The 18,232-nt window shown below is 38.7% G+C and overlaps 1 protein-coding gene across 1 annotated transcript in view; it reads right to left on the bottom strand.

The window, feature by feature from the left end:
• Positions 1-18,232, bottom strand: part of RMND5A (required for meiotic nuclear division 5 homolog A) — a 61,831-nt gene that overhangs the window by 18,139 nt on the left and 25,460 nt on the right. The window contains exons 3-4 of the mRNA XM_050754209.1: positions 11,070-11,204; positions 9,520-9,620 (exon numbers count right to left, since the gene is read on the bottom strand). Of these exons, the coding sequence (XP_050610166.1) occupies positions 9,520-9,620; positions 11,070-11,204 (236 nt within the window). The remainder of the gene's footprint in view (positions 1-9,519; positions 9,621-11,069; positions 11,205-18,232) is intronic.

The raw sequence follows: 18,232 nt of genomic DNA, 5'->3' as shown, positions 1-18,232 counted from the left end.
CACTCCAGCCTGGGCAACAAGAGTGAAATTCCGCCTTAAAAAAAAAAAAAAAAACCAAACAGGAGAGAAAGAACACAGAGATCTCAGTGGTAAGAGGTTACTTTATAAAGACAAGGAAGTTCCAGATTGATAAAATGAGGAAAGATAAAGTTTGAGAAACTGAGCAGGTCAGGGTGTCTATGGCTCATTCTCATAAATCTTAAAGAATTACAAAGAAAATGAGATTAGTTTTCTATTTCTCACCAAAATGATTCCTGCCCCTGCCCCTCCCCCTTCCTTCCTCCCCACCTTTTTTTTTTTTCTTTTCTTTTTTTTTGAGACAGAGTCTCACTCTATTGCCCGGGCTGGAGTACAGTGGCGTGATCTCCGCTCACTGCAACCTCTGCCTCCCAGGTTCAAGTGATTCTTCTGCCTCAGCCTCCCGAGTAGCTGGGATTACAGGTGCGTGCCAACACGCCTGGCTAATTTTGTATTTTTAGTAGAGATGGTGGGGGCGGAGGGGTGGCAAGCAAACTAAAAATGCAGTGAAATTATTAACTCTATAATTTTTTTTAAAAAAATTCTGATCCCAAATTTCCAGCGTGGACCACGAGAACACTGTCACCTTTGGAATTACTCCATTTACGGAAACACTGAAGACCCCAAAAATGACAGTAAGATCAACAGTGTCACCCTCTGTGCACTGCCACTACATTCTTCTGATGAAGAGCCTTTTGGGGACTTTCCACCAACAAACCCCAAAACAATATTACTTACGAGAAGACTAAGTCAGAAGCAATCCGCATCTATACAATTACCCAGCAGAAATATTAGCATTAATTATCCAAATTGTCAGGCCTGTGAAAAGACTTGGCACACGGTTACCTCCATATTTAGCATTTCTACATCATTCCAAAAATAAATACAAGATTTCACCTTCATAGTTAGCGGTTCTCCCTCAGGAACCTAATACACAGCATTAGTGGGCTTATCTCTCTCATCTTACAATTTTGCCGGCCTGGTTGGGTGTCTATTTCTAGTAATACTGGAAAAAAAAAAAGCCTCCTGCCAATCCCACAGCACATTCCACTATAACCTTTCACAGCATTTTAAAGCCTTACAAAAACCTCTTTTTCTAATTTCCTTTAAGGCTATACTCTTGGGGGTAAAAGCTGAAGTTCAGGGTGAATGAATGACATTTATTTTTACTCCACAGGTGTGGACCTCGTGAAATGTCCTTAGTAACATCAATCAAATGCTTAAAAATTCAGAGAATGGCAAACCTGACAAAAATAAAAATTCAGTCAAAAAAGTGAGGAACTCCATAACTTTGCTTTAGAGATTGAAAAGAACACTTAATGTTTCATTTCTTAGATATTTTCAAATGGTAATTTCTCAGCTACGGGCTGAGTCCATTGCTGGAACTACTACCATTAAACTCATCTCACAGTTGGTGTGAGTCTCTGTCCTTTTCACATGCTATTTAAGAAACCACACAAACTATGGTATTGCATATCTGACTCTATTTAAAACACACACACACACACCCTTTTATTTAAGGTTCTCAGTAATGCAGCGATTAGTAAGAGCTACAAATAGGAGTGGTCACCATATTGGACAATATAACTCTACAGATCAATGATCTTTTTAAAATACTTAATATGACATTGCCTTATTTACTGCACAAAAAAAAAAACAAGGTATTTTATAAACCTAATACTAGACTTGCATTTTACAAGCACATGTCCAGTGTCTTTCCCAGGTCACCTTTTTCTTTTCTATCATGCGTGTTTAGCCTCTCAGTTAGTTTAGCTTCTTATGTTTTTAAACATTTATTCTCAGGGACCATTTAAATTTTCTCTTTCTCTAGTCTCAATTTCTCTAGTCACGGCTTGCGCACTCATTTCCAATACTGCCCAAGTCTTTGGTGAGGATGTATTCAGATAATGTCTATTCTTCTTCCTAAGGAATACCTACAGTCTTGGAACTTCTATAAACTTTCACCAGCAACGAATATAAAATAGACAATAGAAAACAGTGTTATCAATGCAATGTTTTTTCTCTTCTGGCTTTTCTATTCCTTCTTTTCTGTATCCTTCTGAAAAACGGCACCTCTTTCTACCTTTCAATTAGCTTCTCTTTAAGAGGTATGGTTTCTCCACCAGACTTAGGGCATAGAGAGTGAGTTAAAACGTATCCATTAACTCTTTCGTCTTCTGCCTTTTCAAAATTAAGACCAAAAGGTGGGGGAGGGAAGAAAAAGAAATCAACTTCTGGAAAAAAATCCAACTTGTTCAAGCCTTGATTGTTCCTTCTGTTGGACTGGCAAATATATCAGAGCCTTGTTTCCTCTGTGGTTCTATGTGGCTATTAAAATGTGCCTGAGTCAGGGAGACCACTCACCTACAAGAAGCCACGAGTAGGAATAAGAAAACAGACACCAGGCCGGGCACTGTGGCTCATGCCTGTAATCCCAGCACTTTAGAAGGCCAAGGTGGAAGGACCGCTTGAGCCCAGGAGTTCAAGACCACCCTGAGCAACAACATAGTGAGACCCCATCTCTATTCAACTAAAAAAAGCCGGGTGGTGGTGGGGGGGGAAGAACACTAGAAATTGCTGAATCACTGTTACCCTCATTTCCAGTGATAGTCAAGGCCCTGTGATCAGGCACCTCTGCTTGCTTCCTCCAATTTCATTTTCTAGAACTATTTCCCGCTTATAAACAGTTTTACCCATTGGTACTAGAATTTCTATTAAGTCTGTCAAGCATCTTCTCATCTTTAGGACTACTGGTCACACACACCACTAAGAAACCTGTGGCTTCTTTCTGTACCCACCTATCTGCTGGCTTTGGAGATGGAGTCCTCCCATATTTCAGCAGCCTACCTGATACTGTTCATGGCCTGTCCAATCTAAATCCTTCTGTGGTCTGAAGTAATTTTTTTTCTCTCTTCTGTGAAAAATGCTGTAATGTCTCTCTTCCCTTTCTCATAACCATTCAGTTGCTTTTTTTTTTTCTTTTGAGATGGAGTCTTACTCTGTCACCCAGACTGGAATGCAATGACACAATCTCAGCTCACTGCAACCTCCGCCTCCCAGGTTCAAGGGATTCTCCTGCCTCAGCCTCCCAAGCAGCTGGGATTACAGGCATGCACCACCACGCCCAGCTAATTTTATATTTTTAGTAGAGACCGGGTTTTGCCATGTTGGCCAGGCTGGTCTTGAACTCCTGACCTCAGGTGATCCACACGCCTAGGCCTCCTAAAGTGCTGGGATTACAGGCATGAGCCTCCACGCCTGGCCAGCTGCTTTCTGTATGGCATTTTACTGAGGCTTTGCTGTTAGCAAATTCTTTGAAAAAAGCGTTACGAGGTTCCCTAGAGGCAGTGATGAAATGCTCTCACAGGCCCATGGAAATGATGTTGTGGTATACGTGGTCACATATCTCAGCAGTGGTCGCTTCTGCCTTAAGATTGCCCTCAAAGACAGTTCAGGCCAGAAGTCTAGTGGACTTAGCCTTTGCCACAATGAAGGTGTGAAAAGATGTGGTTGAACTCAACTCACTCATATGATAAATGCAAACTGAAAATATGACATCTCATTCTTCCCCTACCACACATACCTATCAGTATCAGGCTCACAAAGTTTGTTTGTTTGTTTAAATGGAAGGAAAATCAGCTGTGACAACAAGGATGTGAAATGATCTTTGGTATTTTGTGCTAGGGTTGTATTTCAGGGCAACCTTTATAGAGAGAAATATGGTAAGAACAATCCAAATTTTAAATGTACCTTAATCCAATATTCTAGAAATGTTCCCTACATATATAGTGGGCATGCTCAAAATAACGTGCAATGGATATTCGATGCTGCATCACTTATAAAGCAAAAGATCGGAAGCTACAAATGTCCATCCATAGGAACTGGTTAAATAAAATTAAGGTATAATCCCTAAAAGAGAACACTAAGCAGCCACCAAAAAAAAAAAAAATTCTATATGTTCTGATATAGGTAAATACTTCAAACATTTTCAAGTAAACACTGTGTATAGTATGCAACGACTTGTGCATAAAAATGTACATAAAACTTAATACAGCAGGGTCTCAATTTATCTGTGGTTTCACTTTTTGAGGTTTCAGTTACCAACAGTCAACCATGGTCTGAAAATAGGTGAGGTACAGTAAAATAAGATACTCTGAGACAGACTACATTCATATAACTTTTATTACAGTATATTGTTATAACTGTTCTATCTTATTATTGTGATTACTCTTTTACTATGCCTAATTTATAAGGTAAACTTTATCAAAGGTATGCATATATACAAAAAAACAGCATTTATAGGGTTCAGTACTGTTTGTGGTTTCAGGCATCTACTGGGGGTGCTGGAACATATCCCTTCAGGATAAGTGGGGAACTACCACCCACATAAACTTGTGGACTTATGGACTACCTCTAGAAAGATGCACAAGAAAAAAGTTAATGGTGGCTGCCTGCTTGGAGAGTAACTGTGATTAGAAGGCAAAGGTGGGGAGATTTACTTTTCACTGTATTTTTATTTTGTTGTGCCTTTTTATTTTGTACTCTTAATATTTATTACCTATTGGGATACTTAATGCAGACTCAAAACTTGACCCAGGCAAGCCAAGGACAATTTTGAGAAAAGGAGTCAGTGAATGAAGTATGAACTGCCCAATGGCTCTGCAACAAAACCTCCATTGTGGAGATAATGGCATCAGGACATTTCAGCCTAAGAACATTGAACATTTTTTTTTTTTTTTTTGAGGTGGAGTCTCGCTCTGTCGCCCAGGCTGGAGAGCAGTGGCGCGATCTCGGCTCACTGCAAGCTCTGCCTCCCAGTTTCACACCATTCTCCTGCTTCAGCCTCCCAAGTAGCTGGGACTACAGGCGCCTGCCACCATGGCCGGCTAATTTTTTTTTTTTTTTTTTTGTATTTTTAGTAGAGACAGGGTTTCACCGTGTTAGTCAGGATGGTCTCGATCTCCTGACCTTGTGATCCGCCCGTCTCGGCCTCCCAAAGTGCTGGGATTACAGGCGTGAGCCACCGCAACTGGCCAACATTGAACATTTTCTAGAACAATCTCTTGTTCCAACTCCAGGCTTAGCAAGCTCATGTGCCTTCCACATGGACCTGCCTACCAGGAGCTAGTTTCACAGCCCCTAATAATCCAAACTATACACGCAGCTTAGTAATTCAGGTTTTTATCGTTTAAGGCCTGTTCTTAGTGAAAACAAAACAAAACAAAACAAAACAAGGACACCAAAAACAAGTTTCCAAGTTTGCAAGGCTGAAAGTCAGATACTAGACTGTGGCAAATCCAGCAAGGTAGTATTACTCTTTGAGACACCTTTAGGAAGGCAATCAAGTAGCTTCCCCTAAAGATACTGCTTTCTTTCAATATGTATGTTAATAATGGCACAGCCACAAGGACAGTTCCTATTTTTTCTAATATTTCTCTGACCTCATTGTATTAAGTTACTATTATTCTCTTGTTAACACTATTTTTGGCTTTCTATCTGCCACCATGAAAGAGGATGACGTTTGCTCTAAATTCTCCTTCAGATTACTGTTATTCATTGAGGGCCTATTATGAGGTAAGCACTACCCTAGGCACCAAGGGAAATTCAAAAAGCAAATAAACAATCTGGGTGAGCATAAAAGAAATCTGGATGAGGGGGAAAATCTGTACAAACTCAGAGGTACAAGGGCACAAACACAGGAGTAAGCAAGGTCCTGATTAGACCTATGTAGTTAGGTGTTGTTCTGCCACTTCTCTCCACAATATCACCATTCCCCTGGGCCTTCTTTCCACTGTTACAACTAAACAGCTAACATTCTTCACGCTTCCTTCCCTTCTAGGCCCTCAATGGCCTTTAGCCACCTCAATGGTTTTTTTTTTTTGAGACCGAGTTTCATTGTTGCCCAGGCTGGAGCGCGGTGGCGCAATCTTGGCTCACTGCAACCTCTGCCTCCTGGGTTCAAGCGATTCTCCTGCCTCAGCCTTCGTGAGTAGCTGGGATTACAGGCATGTGCCACCAGACCTGGCTAATTTTGTATTTTCAGTAGAGATGGGGTTTCTCCATGTTGGTCAGGCTGGTCTCGAACTCCTGACCTCATATGATTCGCCCACCTCGGCCTCCCGAAGTGCTGGGATTACAGGCATGAGCCACTGTGCCCGGCCTAGCCACCTCAATTTTTTTGGCTGGCTTCTGCCTTTTCACCGCCTAGGCAGCCTGGAGGAATTGCTGCATCCTCTCCTTCCTCTTTTCCCTTGTGAGCTCCATGATATCCTTCCCAGCAAGAACAAATGGGATGCTGCATAACTGGCAGATATCTTCCCACTTGTACCTTAACTAGAATTCCCCACATTGGTATCCCGTATCATTCAACTTTTGCTATAAGTTGAATAAAGGGAATTTTCTGTACTTAGCTCATGGAAGATGCTTTGTCAGTATCTGCTCTGCATCCACAAGTAATAGGCAAGGACTGGAAAAATCTGAGTTGTTGTAATGACAATTTCTATTAAATCTTATGTTTTGTATAACTTATGTTTTGTGTAACTCCAATTTTATGGGTTTCAAATCTGTTATCTGGAGGGAAAACAAGATTGTTTGGTCAAATATGAGGAGAAAACGCTGGGTTATACCAAGCTAAATGAGTTTCTTTACTGTAGGATTACTGATGGTACATTTTTACTTCTATTTATTTATTTTTTGAGAGAGGATCCCGCTCTGGAGTGGTGGTGTGGTCTCGGTTTACTGCAGACTCTGCCTCCCAGGCTCAAGTGATCCTCCCATCTCAGCCTCCCGAGTAGCTTAGACTACAGACGTGCACCACCATGCCCAGCTAATTTTTGTATTTTTTTTGTAGAGATAGGGTTTTGCTATGTTGCCCAGGCTGGTCTCGAACTCCTAGGCTCAAGCAATCTGCCCACCTCAGCTTCCCAAAGTGCTGGGTTTACAGGTGTGAGCTACTGCACCTGGCTTGATGATATAGTTAATAAGTTAAAGTGAATCTCAAATGAGAATATTGGGGGACTATTATGTGAAGCATTTCTCATATAATATTTTGACTTTTTTTCACAGAGGATCTTCTAGGCCTTAATTGCTTCTCTGTAAGATGACTTACCTCATAGGTTAATATGAGGGTTGAATAAGTTAAGACATGTAAAATGCTTAGAACAATGCTAGGCATATAATAACCACTCAAGAAGAGTTAACTATAATTACCACTACACTCCCTCATGCTGATATTAAACACTATTCCCAGAAACATGAAATGAGAAAATTTTTACTTATGGAACAAGTCCTCTATTTGCCTGAGGAATTGTCTTAAGAAGTTTACAGAAATAATCAATATACATAACATGCTTGTCAATAAGAAACATATCTTATATATGCACAAAGTTAAAAAGGGTCTTAGGAAAAGTCTGGAGTACTCTGAAGGCTGAAGTAGCAACTACTATGTGCCAGTGACTATAGATATAGTCATAGTATGTACATGACTAGCACATATGAACAAAGTTTAATGAAAACAAACTAAGAAACGCATAGATAAGTGAATATTACCTTGAATGACAACCCAAGTATTATTTTGCTAATCACTATAAAACAATTGGGAAACCCATTATATGTTTACATGTATGTAGGCTTTCTCGGGCACACTGGCCCATGCCTATAATCCCAGTACTTTGGGCAGCTGAAGCTTCAGGAGGATCACTTGAGGTCAGCAGTTTGAGACCAGCCTGAGCGACATAGAGAAACCCTGTCTCTATAAAATATTTAAAAATTAGCCAGGTGTGGTGGTGCGCACCTGTCGTCTTAGCTACTCACGAGGCCGGGGCAGGAGGATTACTTAAGCCCAGGAGTTTGAGAGGGTACAGTGAGCTATGATCATCTCACTGCACTCCAGCCTGGGCCACGGAGCAAGACTGTCTTTTTGGGAAAAAAAAAAAAAAAAAAAAAAAAAAAAAGTAGTTGTTGCCATATTTTGTTTAAGAGGTGTTACAGGTATTTGGTTGAATTTATATCCCAGATGTGTCACAATCTGAAATTTGCTTAAACAAATTCTGCAAAGGTAATATGCATCTTACACTGCAGTACAGTTCTTAAGTGAGATCTATTATAATTTATACAGGAATTTTACATAAATTTATACAGGAATTTCTATCTAGTCATCTGGGCTGGTTTTAGAACTATACAAAATTTTCTCAGAACTGAGAAATGGCCGAGTACAGTGGCTCGAGTCTGTAATTCTAGCACTTTGGGAAGCTGAGGTGGGAGAATTGCTAGAGCCCAGGAGTTCAACACCAGCCTGGGTAACATAGTGAGATCCTGTCGCTACAAAAAAAATTTTTTAAAAATTAGCCGGGCCTAACAGCACAGTCCTGTAGTCCCAACTACTCGGGAGGCTAAGGTGGGAGGATCACCTGAGCCTGGGGGGTTGGGGCAGTAGTGAGCCGTGGTTATGCCACTGCACTCCAGTCTGGGTGACAGTGAGACCCTGTCTCAAAAAGAAAAAAGAACTGAGAAATGATCAGAAAGAAAAAACTAAGCTATGAAGAATTAAATGGCTTAGTGGAACTAAATTTTAAGGGAAAAAGTGCACATTTTATAAAAGTCAACTTCCGTAACACTAATGGTTAATTTTTCTGGTTTTAAAATACCAGGATTCTAAAGCTATAATCTCACAACAAATCACTGCTTCTATAATCCAGTTTCTTCCCTTTAGTTTATGAACTATTTATTACAAATAACCTGGTAATCCTCACACTAAAAAATTTTAGGACTGGGGTCAATAAACTATGGCACAGGCCAAATTCAGCCTGCTGCCTGTTTTGTATAGCAGATGGCCAAAAATGGGTTTTTAAATTTTTAAAGGGTTGTAAAATAAAATGAAGAACATGCAACAGAGACCTTATGTGGACTGAAAAGCCTAAAATATTTCCTACTTGGCCCTTTACGGAAAAGTTTGCTGACTCTGCTCTAGAATAATATTTATTAGAGCTTACTCAGCAATTTCAGATAATTCTTATCAATGAGAGGTTCATGGTCAATTATCAAAATCCACAATAATTATGAACAGAGTACCTTTACAAAAATATTTATTCTCTTCATCCACATCACTTAGTTCCAATAACCAATAATTTCTTAGAATGCTAGCATAAAACCCAGCAAAACCCAGCATATTATGGAAGCTTAAATATCAAACTTGCACTGGCTGAACAATAGAGCTTGTTGTAATGCCAGCCCACACAAAGTGGTGGTGTAGCCTGGAAACAGAAAACCCTTTTCTCTCATGGGAATTCAGACCAACTGATAAGTGAAATAAGCTCTAATCATTTTCTCATATTGCACACCCCCCATATTTCACTTAGCCAAAATAAATAATTCTCCTTTGATTTCTCTGAAGTCTACCACAGGTAAGATAAATATATCTAAAAATCTCTAATGTGTTTTCTGATTGAGTTTTCTTACAAAGAGTTCTGAAAGTACTCAAAAGAAAGCAAATTCAATACTCACTCCAGAGCAGGTCTCAGAACTCTGACCTTTAATGCCTCTAATATTCTATTTAACTCCACAAATGGTTCTTTCTGACTTGGGTCTACAGAAAGACCAGATTCCTGAAAAACAAAAAACAAAAAACAAAAAACAGAAAGGACTTTTGTTAGCATTAATCAGGCTAAGGAGCTAGTGATTAAGTATATTCTAGATTGTAAAATATGGGGCAAGCCATTGAAGATAATTCCCTATAGTAGAGACTGATGACTGCCCTCTAGTACCATTCTTCCCCTCTGTTCCACAGTAGAATTCCCAAATTTCAGCAGGGTACATACGCAAATGGAATAAAGCTGGGTATGGCTTTGTAAGACGTTAAGTTCTGACCAATGAAATATAAATATGCACTCTGCCCCTTCCTGGGATACAAAGGTATGGCTGGAGCTTTGGCTGCTATCTTTGGACCCTGAAGACAGGAGACACCCTGGGGATAACCGAGTCACAAGGTGCTAAGTCCCTAAGAGTTTCACGAAGCAGAGTTACCAAACATGCTGTGGACGTCTTACTACCTATTTCTGCGAAGAAAAATACTTCACTTTTGCTTAAGCCACTGTGATTGTGGGTCTTTTGTTACTTAAAAGCAAACAATCCTCAATGACAGTTTGGTGCAGGAAATTACATGGACACACACATACAAAATCCCTATAAGGTACAGAGAAAAACCAAGTTATCACTTATCTGAATTGTTTAAAACAGAAAAGGCTTAGCTTAGAGGTTTGGTTTACAGACTGCTTTTAAACTATTTAATTCTTTTAGTCCTTCATGCTTCTAAACAAAAATGCAACAGCACATGGTGGCTTAGAACGCAGTGTGAAGACATACGAATCAGGGACTGAATCCCAGTTCTTTCACAAAGAACCTGTTAAGGCCTCAGGCAACTTATTTATTCAGACCTTAGATTTTTCATCTGTAGAATGGAAACAATAATTTGTACTTCATGGGATTGCAGCAAGGAATAAAGGCAGGGCTTGGCTTAAGGTAAGCACTCAATATATGGCAGCTGCTACTATTATGACTACATGGCATTGGTAAACTGTTCCAGAGTCCTAACTCATGTGTGATAGAAATAAAAGACAAATGCTGCTAATGTGAGGTAAAAAAATTTTAGTTGGAAATTCATTTGATAAAATTGTTTAAGCTAGGCTAGAACAGAAGAACAAACATCAATGTTTTTGTCCCTTTCCTCTTGTCTGCTATACTAACCTTCTCTATCAAAAAGGGAAATGAAGAAAGAGTATCACTTCTGAGCCCTCTGATTCATGAACTGAGACTCACATTCTGGGACAGGAACAAGAAAAAAATGATTTGGATAACAAGTTCTAGAACTATAATTTTTGCCACTTAAAAAATTCCCAAAAACACTCCTAGTAAAATGAGGTCATCTCTGATAATTTAAATATTAAAAAATCTATCTACAGCTAGAGGAAGACTCAAAACCCCACCCTGCAAATACTGTAAACTCTAAGGAGTTCCCTTGCTTCTTTCTCAAAACCTCCCAGTGGGCACACTGTTACCTGACAGAGCTCCTCGGCTACATCCAGCATTCCTTGTCGAAAGAAGTGCTCCACCATCACCTCATTGAGAAGCCTTTGGCTGTCTGCCTGCCAGCAGCCATCTATTCCCACACTGCTAATGTCAGAATCAAAATTCTGGAAAAAAAAGAGAAAGAGAATCATAAATAGATTATTTTCACCCCACTTAACAGGAAAAAAATGGTCTTTGTTTCAGTCTGAGATACCCCAATAAGTACCCAACTGCAATTTATAGTGTATCACAGGAAGGAATTTTTCCACTGCTCCTTTCTAAAACTTGTCATGCTAGAAGAGTAAATAGGTATATTTTTAGAGAATTTTTTAAAAAGTAGATTTAATAATGGCATCCATGAATAAAATAGAATCAAGCGAATGAACTGATTTCTAGGCATTATATATAGCAATATTTTTAGAGGAATGTAATGATGACCTGTAAAAGCATGCTCACTGCAGCACTGTCTATAATGGGAGGGGAAAAAAGGAGAAAAAACACACATGCCTATCAACATATTAATCCATGGCACATCCCAACAACTGCAGTATTGAGGTTGAAAGTGGTTGGGGGGGGATGGCCAAGTAGTTAAGACAGTGGTTTATGTACACCTCTGGGTTTGCCTTTGAGTTATATATGCATGGTCCTGACTAGAAACAGCATACTACAGATTTTGAAAACTGAACTAGGGAACAGACCTAATTCCTAGGTATCATATTGGTTACCAGGTGGTACACATACAGGACAAATCTAAATAACTGTAATGACTTTAGAAACAAAACTAACATTGAAACCACAACCCAGAAAAGACTGGCTAGAACTTGTGGCCTGAATCCAACAAGGTTGATTGCCTGCTAAACCAAAAATACCAATATTCTCCACAGAACTGAAATAAGACCTAGGGTACTATAACACATATTCAAAATGTTCAAGATACTGCAAAATTACTTGGCATACCAAGAATCAAGAAAATCTCAACTCACATGGAAAAAGATGATCAACAGACACCAATGCCAACATGACAGAGATGGTGGAACCATCTAAAACTTTAGAGCAGTTATTATAAAAATACAATCAATCTTGAAACAAAGGGAGTGACTTAGCAAGGAAAAAGAAGATACAGTAACCAAAATAAAAAATTCATTGGATGGACTCAACAGCAGAAGCAAAGTGGCAGTGCAAAAAGTCAGTGAAGATCAACAGAAATCATCCAATCTGAACACCAGAAAACAAAACAAAACAAAACAAAAACAGAGCGTCAGGGACCTGTGGGAAAATTGTAAAAGATCTAACATGTGTGTCATCAGAATACAAGGAGAAGAGAAACAGTACGGTATAGAAAAAAACAGTTAAAGAGTATTTCCCAAGTTTAGCAAAAGACATAAATACAGATTCTAGAAGCTCAGTGAACTCCAACATGGACAAATTCAAAGAAATCTGACCCAAACATCTCACATTCAAACTGTTAAAACTAAAGATAAAGGAAAAAATCTTGCAGGCAGCCAGAGAAAAGTGACATGTTACTTACAGGGGAACCATGATTCAAATGACTACAGATTTCTCAACAGAAACTATGGAGGCCAGAAAGAAGTGGCATGATTGTCAAGTACTGAAAGAAAAGAACTGTCATCCTAGAATTCTACTTCCAGTGAAAATGTCCTTCAGGAATGAAGATGAAACAAAGACAGTCTCAGATGGAGGGAAACTGAATTTACTGCCATCAGACTTGCTCTAAAAGCATTGCTAAAGTCTTCAGACAGAAGAAATGACAACAGAAGGAACATGAAATATCAAGAGTGAAAGAAGAGCAAATGTACATCACAGTGTGAAAGCTTTCCCTGACTAATTCAGCACCCTTTATCTTTCATAGGCATTGCTCCCTAATAAATGTTTTGCATTTCTTTTTAAAAACGTATAAACTTGGCCAGGCGCAGTGACTCACGCCTGTAATCCCAGCACTTTGGGAGGCCGAGGCGGGCAGATCATGAGGTCAGAAGATCGAGACCATCCTGGCAAACACGGTGAAATCCCGTCTCTACTAAAAATAAAAAAAAATTAGCTGGGCGTGGTGGCGGGCACCTGTAGTCCCAGCTTCTTGGGAGGCTGAGGCAGGAGAATGGCGTGAACCCTGGAGGCGGCGGAGCTTGCAGTGAGCAGAAATCGTGCCACTGCACTCCAGCCTGGGCGACAGAGCGAGACTGTCTCAAAAAAAAAAAAAAAAAAACCAAAAAAAAAACTTAACTAGACAAGGCTATTTAGATTTAACGAAAATTGCAATCCTAGTCAACCACTGCTTAAATATACAGTCCAACGAATATGGGATTATTTTATATGACATACAAGAACAGACAGTAAGTAACTAGTAACAGCAACTGCAAACAACCCACTATTTACAATCACAATGCAGGAGTGCCCTTCTCCAAAATTAAGCACATTTTTCTCCCTATAAAGAGCTATCTACCCTATTTCTAGACGTGAAAACAGTAGCCTAAAACTGAATACATACATTAAGGTTTGGAATCACTCAAGACAAAACAAACATAAAAACCCAACAGTACTGTCAGTCTTAATTTTTATTCATTTTCTTTTCACAGACATTTTTCTTAGCCAAGTACTTAACCTAAAGAATAGAAATAATTGGGCGGGCATGGTGGCTCACTCCTGTAATCCCAGCACTTTGGGAGGCCAATGTCGGAGGATCACCTGAGGTCAGGAGTCAACATGGTGAAACGTCGTCTCTACTAAAAATACAAAATTAGCTGGGCGTGGTGGCGGGTGCCTGTGATCCCATCTACTTGGGAGGGTGAGGAAGGAGAATCGCTTGAACCCAGGGAGGTAGAGGTTGCAGTGAGCCGATATCATGCCATTGCACTCCAGCCTGAGAGACAGAGCAAGACTCCATCTCAAAAAAAAAAAAAAAAAAAAAAAAAAAAAAGAAATAATACAAAGTACCTAGATGCTAAAGCAACAGCATCCATGCACATAATGAAAAAACTGTTACCTAGCACACACAACTGCTTGTATAAGATTATCATGTTTAATTTCTATTGATCAGATTCTGCCTGTTGAGAGCTAATTTTATAACAGTTCATCATTTTTTAAAAGTAACTTATTTTATTTTATCTTTATGCTGTCTATAACAACTAGAACACTGGAGGTGGTACTACTTTCTGCCTCTTCTGGAGTAGAGGCTCAGAGGCTGATCAATGTTATTCTCTCCCTAATTCTACTTCCCAAAGGGCCATTCAGAAGCATAAAGGAATGGGTTTCTAAAGATCTGAAGATGACAATTTATTACAAACTCAGGAACCTGCCTATAACTCTCTAAATGTCTAAATGCACAGTATAAGCAAAGAATCAAGAGATTAATTAAGAAAGTTCTCTCACTATCTTATCAACTGCATTAAATCCAAATACAACCTTCAGGTTTCGACTTATTCATTTAATGATTTTTCCCCAAACAACAAATTTATTAGTACCTATTCCTTAGGAAAAAATAAAATAAAACAACTCTGGAAGACACGCTGGTCAGCTCAAAGCACAGATCACGTTGAAACAATTTTATCTGGTAATATATATATGTTAGGTCAGAATTTTAAAAGCTACCATCTGACAGTATCTGCTCAGATCAAACAAAATAATCCCTTGAATTCTTTCCTTAATATACATATTAAAAGTAAGTATTGATCACCTAGAAAATTACAAAAAGAGTCTAATATTTAAACAATTTTCTTTGGGTTTGCTACAAAGTTTTACAACGATGCCCTATGTGTACCTCCATTTTCTTAAGGCTTACTATGGTCACTACCTACATAGATAAGAAAAGTCAAACACCCTTACACTCAAAATCTCTCTAACTACATTCAAGCTTGTAACTTATTTGCTGCTCTTGGAAAAGAAGCATGAGCAATGCATTCGATTGTTTTCTGGACACTTCTGAGCTCCCTTCTACCATTCTGATTTTCCAGTATAAACTACTGAGGTAGATAAGTAAACTTCCATAGCTTATTTTCTGGTCACATGCATTAAAAATTAAAGCTAAGATTATAAAATATACAGAGGTTGAGGCAATGCAATACAGAGTCAAACTCCTTTTGTTATAACTGCAGGTTCTTACTCACTGTTGCACTAGGGCTTGCATTAGTTCCAGCTTCTGTTGCTAGGTAACCAAACTCGTTTGCATGGCTGTCCAGAAAATCCACAGCACTGCAAACCACCCAAGAAGTGGCTAATGAAGAGAAATACCATCTATAATTAACATCTTCTGTCTTACTATACTTTTTCTTTTCATATTTTTTAAGCAAAGAAAAGCTTTGGCATCCTGTTCTTAATTGGGAAGAAAGGATCCAAACAAGAACCAAATGCAAAAAAGCACACATCCAAGGGTGTGTCCATCCGGAGAGGATGTTCTGACTTGGAAGGAGAAATCCAGGACATACTAAATCTAGAAGCTGAGGCAGAAGAGGAGTAAATAACTTTGATACAACATCATTATGAAATTGTGAGATCTAAACAGGCCACCCTACCTGTTTGGCCATATCATGAACATACAAATCAGTCAGAAATGGCTTTCACTGTTTACCATCAAAAACCAATCCGTTTCTCAAATATATTTTATAAAATTATAATGACTGAGCAGACAGTGGTAACAATATACAGTAAAACTCAGTATTTAATTCCTAAGTGCCAATTCCCTAATAGCATTAACATGTATTTTGAAACTTCTCCATCTACTTTGAAGAAAAATTAGTGTATGAACCAACAATGTGCTATTGTTGCACCTACCAGGAACTAATTTCCCTTTTAAGCATCCAGTTAATCTGGTTTAGCAGTGAGAGGCAGACAGCAAAGGATACTTAACAGAGTAAGAAGACCTGGATTCTGGTTCCCCTCAGACTAACAGACGATACCTACTTTGCATACAAACCACACAAGATTAGTATTCAGAAGAGTTTGAAACAAACACACATCTCTCAATAAGAAAGACAACAGAAAAAATGGACAGAACATGAAATACACAAATAGGAAATTCCTAATGTTAAACATGAAAAGATGCCCCACCTTCAAGATGGTCAAAGAAAGGCAAAATTAGTACAACTAGATACTACTTCACACCCATCTGATTAATCTTTAAACATCTGAAGTCTGATTATACCAGGTGTAGGTGAGAAATGAGGAAGCAGGAAGTGTTGTTATATGTGTTTGGTAGGGCTGTAAATTGGTATAAACCCTTCAGGGGAAAATTTTACAATACCTAGTAAAGCTAATAATGAGGCACCTGTCCTATGACAAAATAACCCATTTTGAGGCATATACCAGATAGCAGTGCTTTCCAAAGCAAGGGCTGGAAAATGAACTTTGTAGTGTGTCATAATCAGCATTTTGTAGATGCATTTTTTGACGCAGACATTCCATATTCTCCTCACGGTATTTCTACCTCTTCTTTGGTTATCAACATTAAGAGAATGGTAGATTCACACTGTTATGTTATTACTTTATTTAAAAAAGTGAGCGAGTAATGTGCCAAACCACTCTGCCAGGCCTTCTGTCACATTTGCATCCCTATTCCTCCACTATTAGTTATCTGCCTTTCTGTGGCTATTTTATTAATTCTCCCAAGTATGACATGTATCTCTTACCATTCTATGGAAAGGAGAGAAATTCATGTGTAGAGTGGGTGCCCTCAGGGCACTAGGGATGAATTCTCTCAAGAACCTCCAGTTGAGAAAGGTTCCTCTAAATGTTAAAATCTGGGTTTTTAATCCCAGCTCTGTGACTTCAGGCAGGTTCCTTACACATCTAAGTTTTCACATCTGTATCTAGAGACAATAATCTCAACCTTACAAGTGTTTGGTGAAGATTAAGGTAAATAATGTACATGAAAACCTCTATGAGTATCCATCCATCAGTAAACCTTTAATACACAGTAGCTGAATCTGAGAGCCAGGCCAAACCTAACCAAACGTGAATCTGAGAGCCAGGTTGCCACCAAACCTTCTGCTTCTGTATTTAAAAAATCCTTATTAGAAAATATAAATAAAAACAAATACACAAAAGCATACAGAGATAGTAATATTCATTAATTTAAAAGCACTTAAATGCAAATTGCAGACTGTATTAGCTAGCACAGTTTAATGGATATTAAGTCCTTCTGTCCCTCTCTACCCAACATACATACCTTGTTTACCACACACATACCTACATAAAAGTCAGTTCTGGACTGCTCACCCAGAACTATCTTAAAATATTCTATATGTCATTTTTTTATACCATTATTCCATTCACTCCTTAATATGTCAGCATTTTGCCTCACCAATGTAGATACTCCACCCAGTGGCAAAATATATGTTTAGACAATGAGGTTTAAAATTTTTTTTAACTATTATGTTCCCCTTCAACATTACCAGTTCTGCAATGGCCTCAGTGATTTCCTATTATAGCACAGTATTTAAGAACAGATTCTTGAGTGAAAACTTTTTCCAAACCTTGATCCACCACTTTCAAATTATATACCTGGGGTATGCTATTTGCTATCATTGAGTCTCAGTTTCCTCATATATAAAATGGGAATAATGTCCCTGCATCATGGGATATAAATGTATGTAAAGCACTTAGCTCAGTATCTGGAACACGGTCAACACTCAATATATGATAGCCATTATCCACCTACTTATGACTACTACTTAGTCTGTTTTCATCCTATTTAATGAGGTCAAATTAACCCTCAACTGCTTTCATCATCTCATCAAATCCACACCTCTTAGGCCTTCCATCATTTGCCTTTCCCTATTACCAACAGGAGCACTCACTCTAATCAAGTCAATCTTGAAGCATCTTAAACATGAGTCAGGCATATTCTCACAGTTGCTATTTTGCCCTTTTCCAGTCTCAAGGAAAAATTTCATCTCACTGTTCTGCTGCTCTAAATCTTACCCATTCTTCCAAGCCAAATGTAAGATAGCAATTACCTTTACTTTATAATAAGCAGTGTCTATTCCAGCAAACTTCTTTCATGTAGCCTAAGAATTTTTCCAGTTATTTTATGTATACAAAACACCAATCTTATAAGGGACATGTACTATGTGGTCAACTTTTAATTATACCACATCAGATTTTATATATTAAAATCTTTAGTACTATTTAACACATATGC

Source organism: Macaca thibetana, chromosome 13, assembly GCF_024542745.1.
Source record: "Macaca thibetana thibetana isolate TM-01 chromosome 13, ASM2454274v1, whole genome shotgun sequence".
Taxonomy (NCBI): Eukaryota; Metazoa; Chordata; class Mammalia; order Primates; family Cercopithecidae; genus Macaca; species Macaca thibetana.
This window is presented reverse-complemented; position numbering and strand designations above follow the sequence as displayed.